Source organism: Crocodylus siamensis, chromosome 2, assembly GCF_052110815.1.
Source record: "Crocodylus siamensis isolate JL-2025a chromosome 2, ASM5211081v1, whole genome shotgun sequence".
NCBI lineage: Eukaryota > Metazoa > Chordata > Crocodylia > Crocodylidae > Crocodylus > Crocodylus siamensis.
The window spans coordinates 253,663,599-253,683,173 of NC_143396.1; the positions used below are offsets into that span (position 1 = coordinate 253,663,599).

General features: G+C 47.0%; 1 protein-coding gene across 6 annotated transcripts in view; it reads left to right on the plus strand.

The window, feature by feature from the left end:
• Positions 1–19,575, plus strand: part of TTLL5 (tubulin tyrosine ligase like 5) — a 178,569-nt gene that overhangs the window by 139,680 nt on the left and 19,314 nt on the right. For all 6 annotated transcript variants that reach the window (XR_016440344.1, XM_090033722.1, XM_090033723.1 and 3 more), the window contains one exon: positions 12,988–13,208. Coding sequence is in view for 5 of the 6 variants with exons in the window: in XM_090033722.1 (XP_089889848.1) it covers positions 12,988–13,208 (221 nt within the window). In the remaining variant the exon portion in view is untranslated. The remainder of the gene's footprint in view (positions 1–12,987; positions 13,209–19,575) is intronic.

The window sequence follows — 19,575 nt, forward strand, 5'->3', positions numbered from 1 at the left end:
TTAGCTCTTGGTTTCTGATCTCATTATTATTAGCATTTTGGTAGCACCCACAATGTGCTGTACACTTCCCAAGCATAATATGACCCAGGCCCTGCCCCAAAGAGCCCACATTTTAGAAAAGAACCCATACACAGAGATGGGAGGAAGGAGAAAGCATCTGGGCAGTTTATCATATACTGGAATACAGCCCCTTATCTGAAGAGTGTACAAGCTCAGAACCACTTGAATATAATCTGTGAATTCCATTTATGTGCTCTCCCTTTTCTAAATTATTAACAAAGTCATTACTTGACTCTGCTCATAGCTCAGTGCAATTATCAGTGCATTTTGTCCCCTTTGTGTCCAGGCATTCAACCTATTTTTAGTTCACATGATTGTCATCTTCAAGCTTATTTGACTCAACTTTATGAATAAGGTTTTATAGGAATTTGTATCAGATACTTTTTAAACATTGAAGAACCTGCCAAATCTTTACACTCTCATTCTATAATTCTATCCAGAAAGACAACTGTTTGTCTGACAAGGTCTAATCTTTATAAACCCTTATTACTGCCTGTGCCTCTTGTCCTTGGAGTTAGTGGTATTTTTTGCTTGCAGCATTTGTTCCATGATTGTACTACGGATGAGTGTTACATACAGGAATGGTAAGTGCCAGGAACATTCTTCTTTTTGTTTTTGAAAATCATTAGTATATCTGCTTTTCTTCAAACTCCTTGGACCTCCTCACTTTAATAGTGAGCAGTCCTGGAAACTTGGTTTCATAGATATTAGCGCTGAAAGGGACACTGCAAGATCATCAGGTCTAGCCCCCTGCCCAAGGTGCAGGAAGTCAGCTGGGGTCAGATCACCCCAGCAAGATAAGCATCCAAGTGTGTCTTAAAAGTATTCAGAGTAGGTGCTTGCACCACTTCCGGGGGATTCTATTCCAGACTCTGGAGACTCGGACAGTAATCTCCCAGTTCCTGATGCACACCCTTTATATACTTATAGGTTGCCACCAAGTCACCCCTAAGCCTTTGCTTCTCCAGGCAGAAGAGTCCCATGCCTCTCAGGCTCTCCTCATAAGGCCTGTTCTCTTGACCTCTAAGCACATGTATGGCTCTCCTCTGGACTCTCCTAAACTTCTTCTCAGCCTTTCTAAAGTGTGGAGCCCAGAACTGGATGCGGTACTCCAGCTGTGGCCTCATCAAGGCTGAGTAAAGTGAGAGGAAGACATCCTAGATCTTGCTTGAGATGCATTGGTAGATGCAAGCCAGAGTTTTATTTGCTTTGCCAGCTGTGGCATCGCATTGGTGGTTCTGTTCATCTTGTGGGCAATCATTACCGCCAAGTGTTTCAGTCATGTGCTAGTGAGTGTAGCACTGCTGAGCCTATAAGTATGATGTGGGTTTTTTCTCCCGAGGTGGAGCACGTTGCATTTCTCCATGTTGAATGTCATCAGGTTTTGATCTGCCCATCTTGCGAGCCTGTCCAGGTCGGCCTGAATTGCCAGCCTATTCTCTAGCGTGACCGCAGTCCCCTATAATTTGGTGTCAACTGCGAACTTAGCCAGTCTGCTTCTGACACCTGAATCCAGATAATTTATGAACTTATTAAAGAGTAATGGTCTGAGTACTAAGCCCTGGGGGACACTTCTAGTCACCATGTGCCATGTTGACTCTGTTCCATTGACTATTGCTTTCTGGGTCTGACCACGGAGCTAGTTCCCCAGCCTAAGGTTGTTGAGGCCATAGTTCCCCAATTTTACCATGAGGACATCATGGGAGACCAAGTCAAAGACTTTTTAAAAATTTAAATAAATGACCTGAACCTCTTCTCCTTTGTCCAGGTGATCCGTCACCTGGTTATAGAAGAAAATGAGGTTGATCAGGCAAAACCTACCTGCAACAAGCCATATTGGCTATCTCTCAGAATGCTGCCTTCCATTAGCCTGTAGTTGATGGTTTCTTTGATTTTTTTTTTTTTTTTTTTCCCCCCCTCCCCCCCTCCCCTACCCCCCCCTCAAGATCTTTCCAGGGATTGAGGTCAAACTGATTGGCCTGTAGTTCCCTGGAGCTTTCTTCTTTCCTTTCTTGAAATTAGGCACCACATTGGCCCTCTTCCAGTTTTCAGGAACCTCTCCCAAGCACTACGAGTTCTCAGATATCCTTGCCATTTATCATGCTATGATGTCAGCCAACTCTCATCACTCTTGGGTGCATTCCATCTGGGTCAGCTGACTTGTGGATGTCCAGTCTCTCAAGCTGTTCCCTCACAATATCTTCACCAGTTATAGGTGTGTGATCGCCCTTACCCTGGTAGTCCTGTGTCTTGTCAGGCAGGATGATCCCCTTGGGCTGGTGGAAAAGTAATCGTTGAGGAGATTAGCTTATTCCTGGGTGTCGGTTGTCAGCTGCCCCATTTGGTTCAGCCAGGGTCCAATGCTGCCTTTGTTTTTTCTGACTTCCCTTGCTTGCAACTTGCTACCACTGTTGAAGGTGTATTGTCAGGAAATTGAAAAACATTGGTATTTTCTAATTAGAAATAATTTTTCTTCAAGTAACTGTTCACAAGCGCATTCCTGACTAGTGGGTATGCCTCAAACTCTGAGCCTGTGACTGTCATGGTCTACCAGGCCACCTGGCCTAGTCAGTAGAGCCAGGTGTGGAGCAGGAGGTTGTAGGGGTAAGGGTCAGATGCTACATGTCAGGAGCCAAAATGCCAAGCCAGGATCAGGAGCTGGAAATCAGAAAACCAATTACTAAGTCCAAAGGAAAATCCATAGGGCAAAATCTAAAAGTAAGTCAAACCAGGGTCAGGAGCCAGGAAGTGGATCTGCAGGGAGAATCCAGAGGCCAGACAGGAGCAAATTGAAAGCAGGGGCAGGATCCAGGGAAGTCAGAGATGTTCCTGGGACAGGAACTGCTGTGACACTGAAGACTGTGTTGTGCAGCAAGGATCAGGTGCTGGTGGAGTTCCTTAAATGCAGCTCCAGAACCTGTCAGAGGAATGGGGCCTGGGAGCCAGCTGGCCTTTATTAGTAGCAACTGGGTCAGTGCATTTAACATGGGCTTCAGGGCAGGAGCTTTACAGAGATTTCTTTCTTAGTATTTCTCATAGAGCAAGATTGGCTCTTCCCCCCCTACTGGTTCTGCACAGAGGACATACAAGGTCATGCACACTTTTTGTTCCTCGGGTTCTCTCAGTTGCCTGGTATGAGAGAGAGTTTGGTAACCAACATCTGTGGCCTGCATTTCTGCTCAGCAATTGTATTTGATCTCATACTACTTTTGTTTTCATTTGATTTATAATTTATTACTTTATTTACCCTTTTCAGTTTCTTTTCCTTGCGTTTCTTTTCTCTTCACCTTTTTGGGGAGATAAAGACCAGCTAGACTGACAGCTTGCTGCTCATCCCACCCTCAATTTTTTTGTCAGTGCCAGAAGGCAGTCAACATCTTGGATTGTCAACTGCAGTTTCAGTCCCTTATTGTCATCTTTTGTTGCTTTTTTTTTCTTCCTTTGTTCGCTCAGACTGACTGTAAACTTTGTTTAGTTAGGTCTTAAAAACCTGTAAGGATGGAGATTCTTCAACCTCTCTGGGTAGCCTGTTCAGTGCTTTACTACTCTCCTAGTGAGAGTTTTTCCTAATATCCAATCTAAACTTCCCTTGCAGCAACTTCAAACCATTGTTCCCCATTCTGTTATCTACCACCACTGACACCAGTCTAGCTGAGGGCTGGACAAAAGGGCAGATCCAGCTGGCGTCTGGACTCCATATCCCAGCAGCTCCTGCCTGCGTCTCTGGCCAGTTTCCATGGAGACCCTGTGGCCAGGGCTGGAAACTTGCAGCGATAAGTGTAGTCCGAGGCTGGGACAGAGACACGATCCGCTGCCTGCACGCCCCTGCCCAGGGTGTGCAGGTAGTGGATCACGGTTCTGTCCTGGCTCCAAACCACGCTGTCACCACTACAAGATCCCAGCTTCAGAGCAGCTCAGCCATGCACCCTGCCAGTGCTGGTGGGGCCAGTCTCCATGGAAACCCTGGCCCCACAGCTGCTGGGGTCTCAATGGAAACCAGTTGCAGTAATACAGGAAGCAGCTGCTGGGAAATGCAGTCCACTTTGAGCCCAATCTGGCCCACGGGCCAGACTTTGCCCATCCCTGGTCTAGCTCCATCCTCTTTGAAACCATCCTTCAGGTAGTTGAAGCCTGTTACTAAATTCACCCTCAGTCTTCTCTTCTCCAAGTGCAATAACCCCAATTCCCACAGACTGTCCTCATAAGTTCAATGCCACAGCTCCCTAACCATTTTTGTTGCCCTCAGCTGGACTGCCTCCAATTTTGTCCACATCCTTTTGGTAGTGGGGAGTCCAAAACTGGACACAGTACTCCAGATGTAGCTTTACCAGTGCTGAATAGAGGGGAATAATCACTTATTCCGACCTCTTGGCAATGTTCCTACTAATGCAGCCCAGTGTGCCATTAGCCTCCTTCGCAACAAGAGCACACTGTTGACTCATCTTTGCCTTATTGTTCACTATAACTCCCAGGTCCTTTTTTTCAGAGCTGCTTAGCCAGTCAGTCCCCAGCCTCTAGTGGTGCATGGGATTGTTCCATCCTAAGTGCAGGACTTTGCAGTTGTCCTTATTGAACATTGTCAGATTTATTTTGGTCCAATCCTCCAATTTGTTGAGGTCTCTGTGAATCCAGCATCTGGTTGGAGCAGGACATAAGCTCCCCTCACTCTGGGGGGAGCAGGAACGCTGGCAGCAGCAGGTTGGGGAGGGGGAAATGGGAAGGAAAGGAAGAGGAAAAAGGTATGTGCCAGCACAGAGGGGAAAGCCGGGGGAATTCTTGCCTTTTTCAACACTTAAAAAAAGAGTTCTAGGCTTCTGCTCCTGAGGTGTGATCAGAAAAGGAGGGGCAGCCACTGTGCCACCTCTGGATCCAGCCCTAATAAGGGTCTGCATCTTGGCAGTGGTCTTTGGAGTGCCCTGGGCACTGTGTAGACATATTCCAGATTCCACCCTGTAAAATGGGTGTTAAAATCCTGGCCCATCTTCTAGGAAGGTGGTCAAAATTAATTGGCCAAGGTTTTACAGTTCAGTTTATTTCCTAACTAATCAGGGTTAGGATGCTCTAGAGCTGCTTGATATCAGAGTTTATCCTAGGCTCCTGCCCTCCCTAAAGTGGGGCTTGTGAATGCTGAGGGCTCTCCTCCATTTATCTATTATCTCTTCCAAACCATTTCTCTGTGTGGTTGGGCTCCGGCCTCCCCTGCTGTCCTTTTGTTTGCATTGTAACTTCTCCTCCTTTCCTGCCCTGCCCCTGTCGGGTTCACAGCAGGGCCATATGCTTTGTAGCTGAATCCAGAAGCTATGGTCAATGTCAGCCCCCAGTCTCTTCATCCTTGGCTGGAAAGTAGCCAAGATCTCAACACAGCAAGGAGACAAAGGCTTTTCGGAAGTTTGTTGTCCCCAAGAAAAACAGAACTGACCTTTCTTTAGGCAGGTCTCAGTCCAGTCTCTGATCAGACTGAGCTGCAGGCATCAGTATTTGCCCTTCCAGTATGGTGACTGACCTCCTCACTTGAATATATTAGGGGAAGAATCAGGGACTGTAGAGTAAAAGGTCTGCAAATTCCAGGAGTTTTAGGATTTTAACAACAAGGAAAAAGTTCTTTGAAACAGCCCTGTGCATGACATTACATGAGGCATGGTAGAAAGCAGTGAGTAACAAGAGGAGGGTGTAGTGATTGATGAGTCCCCATTGCTACCCTGATAATGTGGTGTGCCTTCAGCCGCAATGGACTACACCAGAAGTGGAGCTTTACTGTGTTCACCCAGGCTTTTCCAGTTATCTCTGGGGGTTATTCTTTCTCTGAGTGTTGGGATCAAGGAGGAGCTTCAGGAAAGGGAGAGGTTAAGGGAGACTGGAAAGCTCGGGGGATCTTAGTGAACTGTTGTAGGGGAAGAGGCCTGTTTTGGTTCTTGCATTCCCCTTTTTCCCCAGAGTTCTGCCTGTCAGAAATTGCTTCCCACACACAAATGCCCTGCCATTAGCCAGAGAATTGCGGGGGAGAGGGGCTTTTCTTGCCTTTTATGCTGGCATTTAGCCAGCCCACAGACTGTGGTTTACTGTGGAGCCCACTCTGTGGCTTATATGTTCTTCCCCTGAGAGAGAAACTTAGAACAAATGCAACAAAAAGCCCGCTTATGCCCAGGTCATACCAGAGGACTGGCTGGCGCTTACCCATTCACCTCATCTTTCACAACTGCCTCCTCACCACTAAGCCGGATGGTTGCAGTTTCACCAGTCTGAACTAGGAAAACAAATAAACTGTACCAAGGAAAGGCAGAACAGAGTTCCAGGCAGGTTTTCACTTCCTTAAAGCAGAAGTGCTCAACCTCTGGCCCATGGGCCAGATCTAGCCCACAATGACATGTCACTCTGACCCCTGGGTCTCCCCATAGGTCTGTAAATGTGGCAGTGGTGGCAGCATTAATTGCCACGCCCCTACTGCCAAACCTCTTGACCTGTGTGGAACCCCATGGGCCCTGTGCACTGGTGTGTAGCGGGACCAGTGTGTTGAGGCCACTCTGGCCATATCTGGCACACAGGGATGGAGCAGTGTGCCAGATCACACATGTGGATCAACCCCGGTCATGGGGTCTGGCCCACAGACTGGCTCCATGCCACTCATTTGGCCTACAGGACTGTAGAGTTGAGTGTCACTGTCCTAAGGAGTTGGGTACTGCTTTGAATCCCAGCTGCCCTCAATGCAGAGAACCATTCACATCCTTTGTCATTTTTAGCCTTTGTGTTCACACTTGTACTTTACCCCTTCTCCCAGACTTTTAGCATCCTCTCCCTTTATGAATAGGAACTCTCTTTCCCAACATACTTTCAAAGCTAATCACGAGGTGAAATCTTCTTTCATGCCCCTTTAGGTTCTTTTTTACTGGTGAAAGTACTTAAAAGCCTCTTATTATCATAAAGACTAAAGAAGAGTTAAGGGAACCAGTCTTGTAGCATCTTCCCTTTAACTGCTCCTTTTCTTGAAGCTCCGTTTTGATCTGAGCTTCCAGTGAAAAAATAACCGTCAGTGGTAACTGAAGAGAAGCCTGGCTGAAGGTAGTTACAGTTGAGAGCCCATCATCTTTGCCCTCCCCTACTAATCTGCATTGTGCCACTGTACCAAAGAACTTATTTGCATTTCTAGATCTAACTCTCACTTCCTTCAAGTAGGTGTTGTTTTCCACCAAACCTCCATATACATGCGCACACACATGCACTCATGCATACATTCAGTAAGGGCTAAATGGTAGGCCCTTTCACTTCTCAGTTCCTCTCAGCTGCCTGGCAGAGTTGAAGCAACTTCTCATCAGCTAGCTGTTGGCATAACTACACTTAGATCATCCCTGACCAGTGGATCTTCTTTTTTAACATCTCCAGTGATGAAAAGTCCACCCACAGGCTATTTCATTTCCTCACTATTCTAACAGTGAAGTTTTCCCTGATATTCAGTCTAAACTTATTTTGCTGGAGTTTCAGATTACTGGTCTATGCCCTCCTCTGTGCCATAAGAGAGAGAGGTGCTTTCCCTCTTCCCTTTTACGACAGTCCTTCAGGTATTTGAAGACTGCTGTCTTGTCCCCTCCTAAGTGCCTTTTCCACAAGTTGAACATGCCTAGCTACTTCAGCCTCTCTTCATATGATTTGCCTTCCACGCCCTTTATGAGTTTTGTTGCCTGCCTCTAGACCCTCTCTAACTTCTCCAAATTCTTTTCAAAGTATCGAGCCCAGAACTGCACACTATACTTCAAATGAGGCCTAACAAGTGCTGAGTAGAGTAGACCCCCTGTGTAGTGTACCTAATGATGCATTAGGTGCAAGATTCCCAAGTCCATTTCTATAGTGCTGCTATCCAGCAGGGCCTTCCCCCCATTTTACATCTGTGTTTTCTAATATTCCTCCCAAGCTGTAGCACCGTGTATTGGTCTGCATTGAACTTCATCCTGTCAGCTGTAGCCCAACTTTCCAATTTGTTGAGATCCTTCTGAATTGCGCTCCTGCCTCTAATTTCCACATGAGATGTTTTTACTGTTTCAGGGTATCACAGGAGCCAGAGATGCATGACCTTTGCCCCTCAATTAAACCCAGGACAAGGAAGGAATAAGAGATCAAGCAGTGCATGTTCATTCTGGGCAAGTCCTTTTGGTTGTCTCTAAACCCCAGCACTGTTATAATGCCCCAGCACTGACTTCTCAAGGTGCCCTGAGGCACTCCCAACCCTGACTCTAAGTCAGTCTCTCTGTTCCAGTTGCTGTGGGCTTCCTCATCACAGTCATCAGGGAAACAATCATACACAGCACTGTGATTCCAGTATTCACCCAGTTGGAGTTGGCTTTCATATCTTCCCTGGCCCATGGAGTCTTAACACCCTCTTCCATAGGCAGAATTGCCCCAGTGTGTTCCAGTTGTTTAGTCACATCCCTCCTTCTTCCTTCAGGCACATGAGTATCTCCTTTTTTCCATTTAATGGGATGGTCCTGTTACCCTGGCTATTCATTCCCTTGAGAAGAAAGTTGCCTACCTCCTCAGGCACTGGTGCTTTCTCTGTCCCTTCAGCAAAGGAACTTGGAGGCTTCCCAGATCTCATCACATGCATGGCACAGGGTCTCAACCTCTCTCCATGGGAAACTTAAAACACCCATGCATTCATTGATTTTTACCCTAACTATACCCTTTAGCTCTTCCAGTTAACAAGGCTATTTTGCAGACAGCTGACAATTTCATACTATCTGCCTTCCTCTCAGTCTGGACTGATGAGCCACAGGCATGATCAGAGATGACTGTGTTACTGAGACCACCACTCTTCACTCCCCAAATCTCCCCTCACTGTCTCTTTTCAGAGACCATTCTTATGACAGGCTTCTTCAGCAAGTGTTGTCACCGTTACCTTTGTGGTTCAGTGTGCCCCAGCCATGCATATTTTCTTATTCCAAAAAGAAAAGGAGGATCAAGACTGATCCTGAACTTGAGAAGTGTGATTGGATAGATCTGTAAGTTCAAGTTTGAGTGGTCATACTTGCAGACATTATTCCATTTCTGCAACAAGGAGACTGGCTAGGCATCTCTTGACCTACCAGGCACTTATTTTCACATTGTCATGCATCCTTCCTATGGGTGGCACCTACATTTTCTTACTGCCCAGGACCATAATCAATATGGGGTTCTCCATCTTAGCCTTTCTTCTGTCCTGGGAATCTTTGTGAAAGATCTTGTAGTAGCTGTGGATCTCAGGAAGCTGGGGATTGTAGTCTTTTCTCACCTGGACAGCTAGCTGATAAAACTCCCTACAACAATTTGTATCTGCCAATGGCTGAATAACCACAGAGCTTTTTTATTTACTGGGTGCCAGGGTAAACTACGGAAAAGGAACCTGAATGCCAATTCAGTCTCTGCACCTCGTAGGAGATACCTTGGACACAACAGTCTAGGCACTTCTGCCATAGGAGTGCTTCTCCTATCGTGCAGTCCCTATGAGGAGGCTGATCCTTCAGCTGAAAGAGCACATAAAGGCCTTAATAAAATCATACATCTCCCTCCTCAGCCACATGGCAGCTTGTACCTTTGTGGTGCCACATACCTGGCTACACTTCAGAGGGTTGCAGGCCTAGCTACAGTTAATCCTCCAAAGCAGCTATTGCTTAGGGATAAAAATGACAGTTCCTGCCAAAGTCCTACACCATTGACCCTTTCAGCCTTGGTCACCCATGACCTCTGGTGAGAGGTGCCTCCCAAAGTAGTTAGAGTCAACTATCTTCATGTCCAGAGGCTTGCTCCAGGGCAGGTCTCAATAAGGGCACCCTTTCAGATACCTTGGTGAAAAGGGCCCCCTATCCCCCTAGCCCCAGTCATTGCATGAGTCATCACAAAGGTACAGCAAGACCAGGTCCAAGTTACTTGATAGCATCAATCTGGCCTAGAATGCCCTGGTTTTGGGACCTTCTGCACCTGTCAGTGTGGGATTGCATTCTTTGCCTGTGCTTCCCAACCTGTACTTTCAGGACAACAGTAGAATACCCCATCCCGATCTCCATTCACTCTGTCTGACTTTCTGGATGCTAGATAGTTCTAACACCTAGAGAGCTTTTGTTTCACTCCTATTAGGAATGTCGAAATGCATATAGTAGGAAAACTTCCATGATGTAAAACTACCTGGCAAAGTGGTCTATGTTACCTTACATTTGCCATTGTTAGGAGTTTTCCCCATTGCTATCATCGGTCTTGAATATTCTACTTGTTGAAACTCAGGATTGTTGAGCTGTCCATCGGTTAAGGCAAATCTGTCCAACTGGTGGCCTGTGGGCTGCATCTGGCCCATAATAGGTTAACATGCAGCCTGCAGACTCTTGCTTGCTTGCCACTCCCCCTATTGCTTCTGCTGCTGTGTGTTCTTTGGGGTAGGGCAGCAGAGAAGGAAAGGATCCCATGAGCTTGCTGTCCATGCAGTGTGGGGGAAGGAGGGGGGGATCCTTGCCCTGGCGACGTAGCAGGAGTCCCAAGGAAACCATGTGGTGTGCAGCCCTCTTGGCATGGGGCCCAAAAGTTGGACAGCCCTGAATTTAAGATTCACTTGGTGACGATCTCTACCCATTGGTCCCTAGTCAAGGGCCCAGGTAGTTTTCTCCCACCCTGTCCCACTGAAATTTCCAAAACAGCTGGCAAAGGCCTTTCCATGTGTCAGAGACCAGTTCCTGAATCTGTTCTTTATGGCATTGATGTGCCCTATCATTTGAGTCAATAGCATCCTGCTCATTCCAACTTCTGTTTATGAGGGTGACCTTCCTGGTGGGATTCACTTCTGCTGGCTGAATTAGTGAGATAAAAACCCCAATGGTGGGTCCAGTATACACAACCTTCTGTCCAGCCATGGTCGTCCCCCATACCCAGCCCAAATTCCTGCTGAAGGTTGATTGAGCTCCACCTTGGCCAGCAGTCTTTTGCCTAAAGCTGCACAATTCAGGATCTTGAGACTACCTTTGACAAATTGGATATGTGAAGAGAGCTTGGATCTGTTGTCTTTTTGGAACCTTTAGAAGGTCCCTTGCCTGCTTGTGGCCATAGCTGAGAGATCCATAGCTGGCGAAGAGAATCAAGCACTGGCATGCATCTACTGATGCATCTCAAGCAAAACCTAAGGATGTCATCCTCCTGGTCTGCTTGGCCTTGGTGAGACTGCAGCTGGAGTACTGCATCCAGTTCTGGGAATCGCACTTCAGGAATGATATGGAGAAGCTCGAGAGAGTCCGAAGGAGGGCCATGCACATGATTAGAGGTCTAGAGAGCAGGTCATACGAGGATAGGCTGAAAGACTTGGGACTGTTCAGCCTGGAGAAGAGAAGACTTAGAGGGGACTTGGTGGCAGCCTAAAAGTATATTAGGGATGTACATCAGGGCCTGGGGGAACATCTGTTCACCAAGGCACCCCAGGGGAATAATGGGCACAAACTGATTGAAGATCGCTTCAAATTGGACATAAGGAAAAACTTCTTTACAAGTCAAGTGCTGAGGGTCTGAAACAGACTGCCCCCAGAGGTGGTAGTCACCCAGCTTGGTGATCTTCAAAAAATGTCTAGACTCCCATGTTGCTGGAGTTAGCTGAGCCCAGCAGTCTTTCCTGCCCAAGTGCAAGGGGACTAGACCCAATGATTTTGTGAGGTCCCTTCCAGCCCTTAACATGTATGAATCTATGAATCCACAGGGTTAGCTGTTTCTTCCCAGAGACTCCAGCTGGATTTTCATTTATCTTAACTGGCAAAAGTAAACCAGTCTGATGTGATTCTAGCAGGGCTTAGGCTATCTCTGCTCCCTCCTTCTGAGGGGATCTCCAGGCCAGACCTTTGCAAAGCAGCATTTTGGAGGTTGGCCTTTGCTGTAACTCAGGGGTATTCAACTTTCTGGGGTCAGTGTACACCTGGCAGCTGGACATGGAGCAGTGTACCCCCAGTGGCACTCCGTACTTGCCTGCCCATGTGTACCCCGTAGGACCTTCTCAAGTACCCCTAGGGGTACGCATACCCCCAGTTAACATCCTCTGTTGTAACTAATCATTATGCATGGGCTGGGGTGGTGTGGTTGCTAAGGCACATGGTTAACAGGTCACAAGTTCAAGGCAGAAATATCCAAAACGAGACGTTGCAGCCTTGTTGGATTCCAACCAATCTGCGGATTCTGCTAAATACCTTGTGACAAGGACACGAAAAAGGAAGGAAGCACTGTGCAGTTATGGAAGCCTCCTGAAATGACACTGGCTTTGATAGAGCAGGAGATTCCAAATCCCATTTCCAGGTGTTGTGGATATTATTCTGGATTCGTGTGTGTGTGTGTGTGTGTGTGTGTGTGTGTGTGTGTGTGTGTGAATAACTACTCAAAAGAAGAGGAGGAAGTTATCTGATAAGTGGAGTACTTTGTGATGCATTGTCCACACACATATTTGTTGTTTCCTTCCTTCTCCTCATCCTTGGAGTCTGCCTGTGAAACTGTAGTTAAGAGGAACTGAGAAGCTGGGACATGTGCTTAGCCCTTTATCCTCTTGGTGTGGGGAAAGGAAGAGTAGGGCAGGGATCAGATACTACTAAATAAAAGAAGTCTCTGGTCAAAAGGCTTAGCGGCTGAGGCTAAACATGTGAGAATGTGTGCATGGACAACACATCTTAGAGAACACCTGTAACTTCCCTTTCCAAGGTGTATAATTCTTCTGTAAAAACTGTTTTTACTCTGAACTCCAGACTCCAAGCAGCTACCCAGCAGTTTTCCACTTATCTTTTGGGTTGCTTTTAGAACTCTGTAATTGTGGGAGTGTTAGTGGCCCTTTTACCTGGAGAGGTTCTCTGCTTCCAGAAATGGCCCCCATCACCTCATAGGCATTTCCAGAACAGTTGCAAAGAAAAAATAGTAAATCCCAGGGTTTTTTTGTTTTGTTTTCTGTTTCTCCAGGCTCTCTTTGCCAACCATCCACCAGCCAGCTCCAGCCATATATCTGTGCCAGCTAGTTCTGGTGCCCGCAAAATGTCAAGTGCCAGTTCCAGCATCCAGAAGGTGGTCAGTCTGCACAAAATCATGCCATCCCAGAGTACACCTTCTCACCTGATTCCCAAGCCCCCAGCCAACCTCAGGCAAGCAGTGATCAGAAAGGTGGCAGCCCAGAGGATTTCCAAGTAAGTTTTTCTCTCTTCTCTTCCATGGCAAGAAGTAGGGGCAGCTCAGACCAGAGATATCTAGAAAGAAAACTTTGCCTGCAAGTGACTCGAGTATATATATTTTAGGATGCGTCTTCCATTCTTGGGTACCTGGAACAGCCTGGCTGTATTGGATTATTTGCATCTTTACAATAGTCTTTACACTAAAGAGTGTAACTTCATACAAACAGGAAGACATAAGAACTGCAAAATTAATTCAGTGCTCCAGCTAGTCTGGTCTCTGCCATTTGACCAAAGAGGTCAAAAAAAGACTTGAGAAATTGGTAATGACTTAATATGAGTAACATTAAAAAATCCAAGGGAGTTCTTCCCAACCTCTTCCACTAGTGGCAGGCTTATGCCATAAACCACGAGGGTGTTTATGCTTTGTAGCAGAAGGGTGCAATCTCTTGGGCAAGCATGCCACAAATTAGCCCCACACCCTCCCTAAGCACAATTCCAATCCCCTTCCTCTGCTCGATGTGCTTCTGGACTTTCTGCTCCCTGTCCAATCTCCTGATCTACTGTCTACTTCCTGCCCTGTCCTCCTGCCCTTGATCTGCTGTCTACTTCTGCCCTTGATCTGTTGCATGCCACACAGAGGCTGCCCATGCCACTTGTGGCACTTGTGCCGTGGGTTGGCCAATTCTGCTTTATAGTCTTTAGATCCTATCTAACATCTCTAAAGGAGATTCTTATTAGCTATCTATATGTCTAATTCTGTTAATAGATTTTATAGACATTAGGGCTGGAAGGGACCTCGGAAGATCGAGTCCAGCCCCCTGCCCCAGGGGCAGGAAGTCAGCTGGGTTCATAGGATCCCAGCAAGACAAACATCCAAATTTCTCTTGAAGGTGTTCAAAGTAGGTACTTGAACCACCTCTGATGGCAGGCTGTTCCAGACCTTGGGGGCTGGAAATTCCATATGTCCAGCCTGAAATGGTCTTGCAGAAGTTTATAATCGTTCGACCTCGCCATCCCTTGGGGCTCTCTGGTTCCTGGTGAACAGATCCTGGTGAACACCCCTGATAAACCTGCAGGTGGCCATCGGATCACCCCTGAGCCTGCGGTTTTCCAGGCTGAAGACTCCCATAGCTCTCAGCCTGTCGTCAGAAGGTCTGTTTTCCTGACCTCTGATCATGCACATGGCTCTTCTCTGGACTCTCTCAAGCTTCTCCACGTCCTCTTTGAATTGTGGAGCCCAAAACTGGGCGCAGTACTCTGGCTGCGGCCTCACCAAGGCCGAGTACAAGGGGAGAATGACATCCCAGGACTTGCTTGAGAAGCATCTATGTATGCAAGCTAGCATTTTGCTCACTTTACTAGCCGCAGCATCGCATTGCAGGCTCGTGTTCGTCTTGTGGTCAGTCATGACCCCCAAGTCTCCTTCTTCTGTAGTGCTATCCAACGTAGCACTGCCGAGCCTATAAGGATGCTGCAGGTTTTTCCTCCCAAGGTGGAGAACCTTGCATTTTTCAGTGTTGAACACCATGAGGTTCTCGTCTGCCCATTTGCTGAGCTTGTCCAGGTCAGCCTGGATCACCCGCCTGTCTTCTGGTGTGTATGCTGTGCCCCAAAGTTTGGTGTCATCGGCGAACTTGGCCAGTCCACTCCTGACTCCAATGTCTACATCATTAATGAAGATGTTGAACAGTATGGGTTCAATGGACAGAGCCTTGAGGGACCCCACTGGTCACAGGGCACCATGATGAGTGACTGCCATCAATTACAACCCTCTGGGTCCGACCACGGAGCCAATTTCCCAGCCAGCGGATCGTGGTGGAGCCAAGGCCACAACTGGGCAGTTTGGCCAAGAGGTGATCATGGGATACCAGATCAAAAGTTTTTTTGAAGTCAAGATATATGACATCAATCTCTTCTCCCTGGTCCAGGTGATAGGTCACCTGGCCATAGAAGGAAATGAGATTGGTCAAACAAGACCTACCCGCAACAAACCCGTGCTGGCTATCCCTTAGGATGTTAGCCTGGGCCAGTCCATCAAGGACGGCCTCCTTAATAAACTTTTCTAAGATCTTCCCCAGGATAGAAGTCAGGCTAATGGGCCTGTAGTTAGCCGGATCCACTCTCCTCCCTTTCTTGAAGATCAGCACCACATTGCCCTTCTTCCAGTCTTCGGGTACTACACCAGAGCGCCAGGAGTTTTCAAAGATCCGTGCCAGGGGCTGGGCTATGACGCTCGCCAGCTCCTTGAGTACCCTGGGGTGCAGGTTGTCAGGGCCGGCTGACTTGAAGGTATCCAGCTTCTCAAGATGTTCCTTCACGAGGTCAGCATTTATGGAGGGTAGGGGATCCCCATCACCCGGGCCTCCCTGTCCTGTAGCGGGCATGGGCGTCCCATGGGACTGATGAAAGACTGACATGTAAGCGCCGGTTGACCACACCAATGCAGGCCTCGTGTCGCCATCCTCACCTAGTCACCTGAAGAAGAGAGGAAAATACCACCTGTGCCCCCGTCTCCTTCAGCTTGTCTCCCAGAGCCTTGAAATTCTTCATAATGCGGTCAGGGTTGCCCCTGGCCGCGTCGTTTGTACCCACATGGACGACAACCATGGGGTACTGGTCTGCAGGTTGGATGTAGGCTGGGATCCTTTCCGTGATGTCCCTGACCCGAGTCCCAGGCATGAAGCAGACCTGTCGTGTCAAGAGGTCGGGCTGACAGATGGGACCTTCCAATCCTCGTAGGATGGAGTCTCTGATGATGAGGACGCGGTGTTTCTTCCTCCTGGTGTTTGCTCTCCGCCCATTCCCTGTTGTGTGGGGAGTGGCATCATCCCCGCCAGAAGCCATTCCACTGTCGTCCTCCGTCACAGCTGCCAGGGTGTCAAACCTGTTCCCCAGCTGAACCTGGGGAGCTTCCACTGCTCTAGGCCTAGCAGCTCTGGATTTGGGCACCTTCTTCCACTCCTGCGTTGGATGCGTCTCCTCTGGGGGCTGTACAGTGGGTGACTGGGTCTGCAGAGAATAGAAATAGGCATCAGTTTCATCCTCTGCATCCCTGATCCCCCTCAGCCTGCTCACCGCAACCTGGAGCTCACTTACCTGCTCCTCCAGGACCCTAAGTCGTGCCCAGGAGGGACAAGCAAGGAGACCTCCAGGCCCCCCACCCCCTTAGGACCCCACCAAGCCTCCTCCACAGACAGGGGGACAAGGGGTCACCGACCCCACCATGAGCTCCGTCTGGGTGGAGGCCTCAGAAGAGCCCACGGTAGGTGGCAGCACCAGGGCGGGGCCCCTGGCAGCTGCGCTCCACGTCTGCATCACCATACTTGCAGAGGTGTGTCCGCTGCTTTGCTCCCTGGAGGTGCCGCTCTGTGCAGCTACCTCGTGCCTGCCTTACATGAACGCCGGCGCAAATGCCAGTGCGCCCTTACAGAGCGCGCCTCTTTGCGTGCAGCTCCCTGTCTGGCAAGCTAAGGCGGCACTGAAGGGCTTCCCCTCCGGATCCGCCTCGGCTGTGCCGTGCCCTCTGCTCCACTTACCTTAGGGGGAATCAGCTGTTGCTGCACCCGCCACTGTCTCCTCTGCTGCTGCTGCTACCTCCGCCACTGAGGTAAAAAGTGTGTAATATTCCTCCTTGGAGATGGATCCCGTCCTCCATCCTCTGTAGGTCTTTTTAGCCACTTGCTTTCTTTATGTTCTGAACCTTTTAACCTTTTTTGGCTTTATTGCTATGTTGTGGGAGAGAGTTCTACAGGTTAAGTATGTGGTGTGTAAAAAATAAAATAAAATAAAAAATCCTTTTAATTAGTTTTAAATGGGTTTTCTTTCTTTTTCATTGGAATAGCCCCTTATTAATGTGTTGTGAGAGAATAAACAGGAGGGCTGGATTTACTTCAGGCTGAATTTATTTTATTGTCAGTTGCTATTAGATTTCTCTGTCATGTCCTCTTTTATTTGTCTCCTGAACATTAGAAAGTGTCATCTTTTAAATCTCCCCTCATCTTTCGCTTAGCCACCTTTGGTCATGCTTATGCTCTGAATGTTGGTGGGAGGAAGCCACATTCATATTGCCTCCATGAGTTCTGCAGAGTCCTGGAGGTCTCTTAGATCTGATTCCTGCCAGGTTTGCAGACCCTTCACATCCCCTTCCTCATTTAATAACAGGGCTTTAATAAAAAATAACCAATTTACATTCTACTGAAGTGCTTAGGAGTACTGATGATGCAGAGAGCAAGTGCTTGAAGTGCACTGATGTTGCAAGGAGCAAGACTAGGACAGCAAAGTATGTTTGAGGTGTGTTGACTACACTGTATTGGAGAAGCTGTACATATCCTGTATGCACTGTGCCTGTCTTTGTAAATCGTGTCCTAAATGCATTTTTGAAAACCACTCAAAAGAAAACAAGATGTGAGCAGGGTTAGTCAACTCAGCAAGTGCAGATGTTTAGTATCAAGACTGCCAGGTTTGTGCAGGGGATTTTGCCATTTGATTCCGTTCTGGGGTGGCTCATGTTAGTACAGGTGACAGGCGGTATCAGTGGGTTCCTTTGCTGGGCAGCAAGGATGTGTATTTGAAGATGCCGGTATGCTGTGCTCACTTGTTGGCAGGGGAAATGTTTATCCTTGGACAGACTTTACTTTGCTGCATTTTTGTGGTTTCTGCTCTGTGACAGGCAGGAGTGTGGGAAAACCGGAAAAAGCTCAGCACCAAAAATGCACAGAAGGGGGAAAAAAAGCAAAAGATTCCTTCAGAATTTCAGAAACCTAATCCAAGTATCGAAGGCTGCAAGGAGCCGCTCCGGAAATATTTTCCAAGTTGCCTTTCAGACTCCAGCACAAGGCTCTGAAACCATTCTTACCATTCATGGGATCCTACAGTAACATTTTTTCACTTACATGGAAAGCACCAGTGCCCAGCTATTCTTCCAGCACACTGGGAGCTGACTATTTTCAAACCACTGTCTTTCTAGCTGCCTAATCAAATCAAAGTATCCTTGTCAGGAAAATGACCAGAATGCTGTGCACAGGGAAGAGTGGATGGGGGAAAAGGTCTGCTGCAAAGAAACATAGAGATTAGAGATGAAAAAGATGTCTTTCATGTTCCAGCCCATTCTTTCCATTCTCCAGCCATTCTATACAGAGCATTTTCTGATGCTATGTACAGCCTGCTTTTAAATAACTCCAGTGGCAGAATTTTGCCACTTCCCATGTAAGATAATTTAAGGGTTTAAATTACCTTATTACTAAGACATATTTCTCCTGTGTAGCCTGAACTCCACTTTTGCTTTGTTTCATCCTATTACTCCCTCTTCCTGAAACATCCAGAACACTTGCCTTTCTAAATTATTGATAGCTTTTGAATATTCTCCTTGTACCTCTCATAGTTACTGAGATTTTGTTAACCTCTCTTTTCCTCATATACAGTACACTCTGGTTAATTTGCCACTTCAAAGGGACTGCGTATAATAGCAAATTATACAGTAGTGACCCAAGATCAGGATGTAATCACTAAAGGGAAAATGCTGGTGGGGAACTGGAACAGTTTCAAATTATCCTATAGGTAAATTTAATTAGTAGTTTCACTTACCAGGTTCTTAATTATTTCTCTCTCCCTTTTCCCTTATTGGACCTTCTTCAGTTGGTTATTGTTTTGTTTATATTGAGGCTCCCAAATTGGTTACATCAGAAAGTATGATGCAAAATATGATGATGAAAGCATGATACTTTACTTCTCTGTAAAAAAAACACATTGTAGCTCTGGCTTTTTGGCTGGCACATTACTTTTCCAGTTTACCTTAATTTGCTATTCACTATCATCCCTAACTCTGACTTGAGTGCTTTCCAGGCCTCCTTCCTCCCAGGAGATCTCATTTTCCTGGAATAAACTGACTAGCATTCACTGAAGCTGTGCTTTGTTTTCTCCATTCCAATATTAATGGTTCTGTGACTTTTCTTTCTAATTTTTCTAAGTCGTCTTTCTTTCTTTCTTTCTTTCTTTCTTTCTTTCTTTTTCTTTCTTTCTCTCTCTCTCTCTCTCTCTGCTTTTTTACACCTTGGAACTTTGTTTAGTATCTTAATAGGATCTTCTCAAAGTTGTTTGCAGCACTTCCTCCAGAGACAAGACTGCAAAGACAGACTGGGATCAATTTTGTCTGTGAACCACCTCTTCCTTGCAAGCACTATCATCTCACTTTTAGCCAGTACACATGGTACACAGAAAATGAGGGGAAGGAGAATAGTTAGAAACTTCTGCAAAAAAAAAAAAAAAGATTGAAATTCTGAAGATGAACATTACTGACTAATACAAAAAGTATCTAAATTGGGAAGCTGCCCTGCTTAGCACATGAAAGCAAAAAGTAATGGAACAACCAGATAAGTAAGGGATC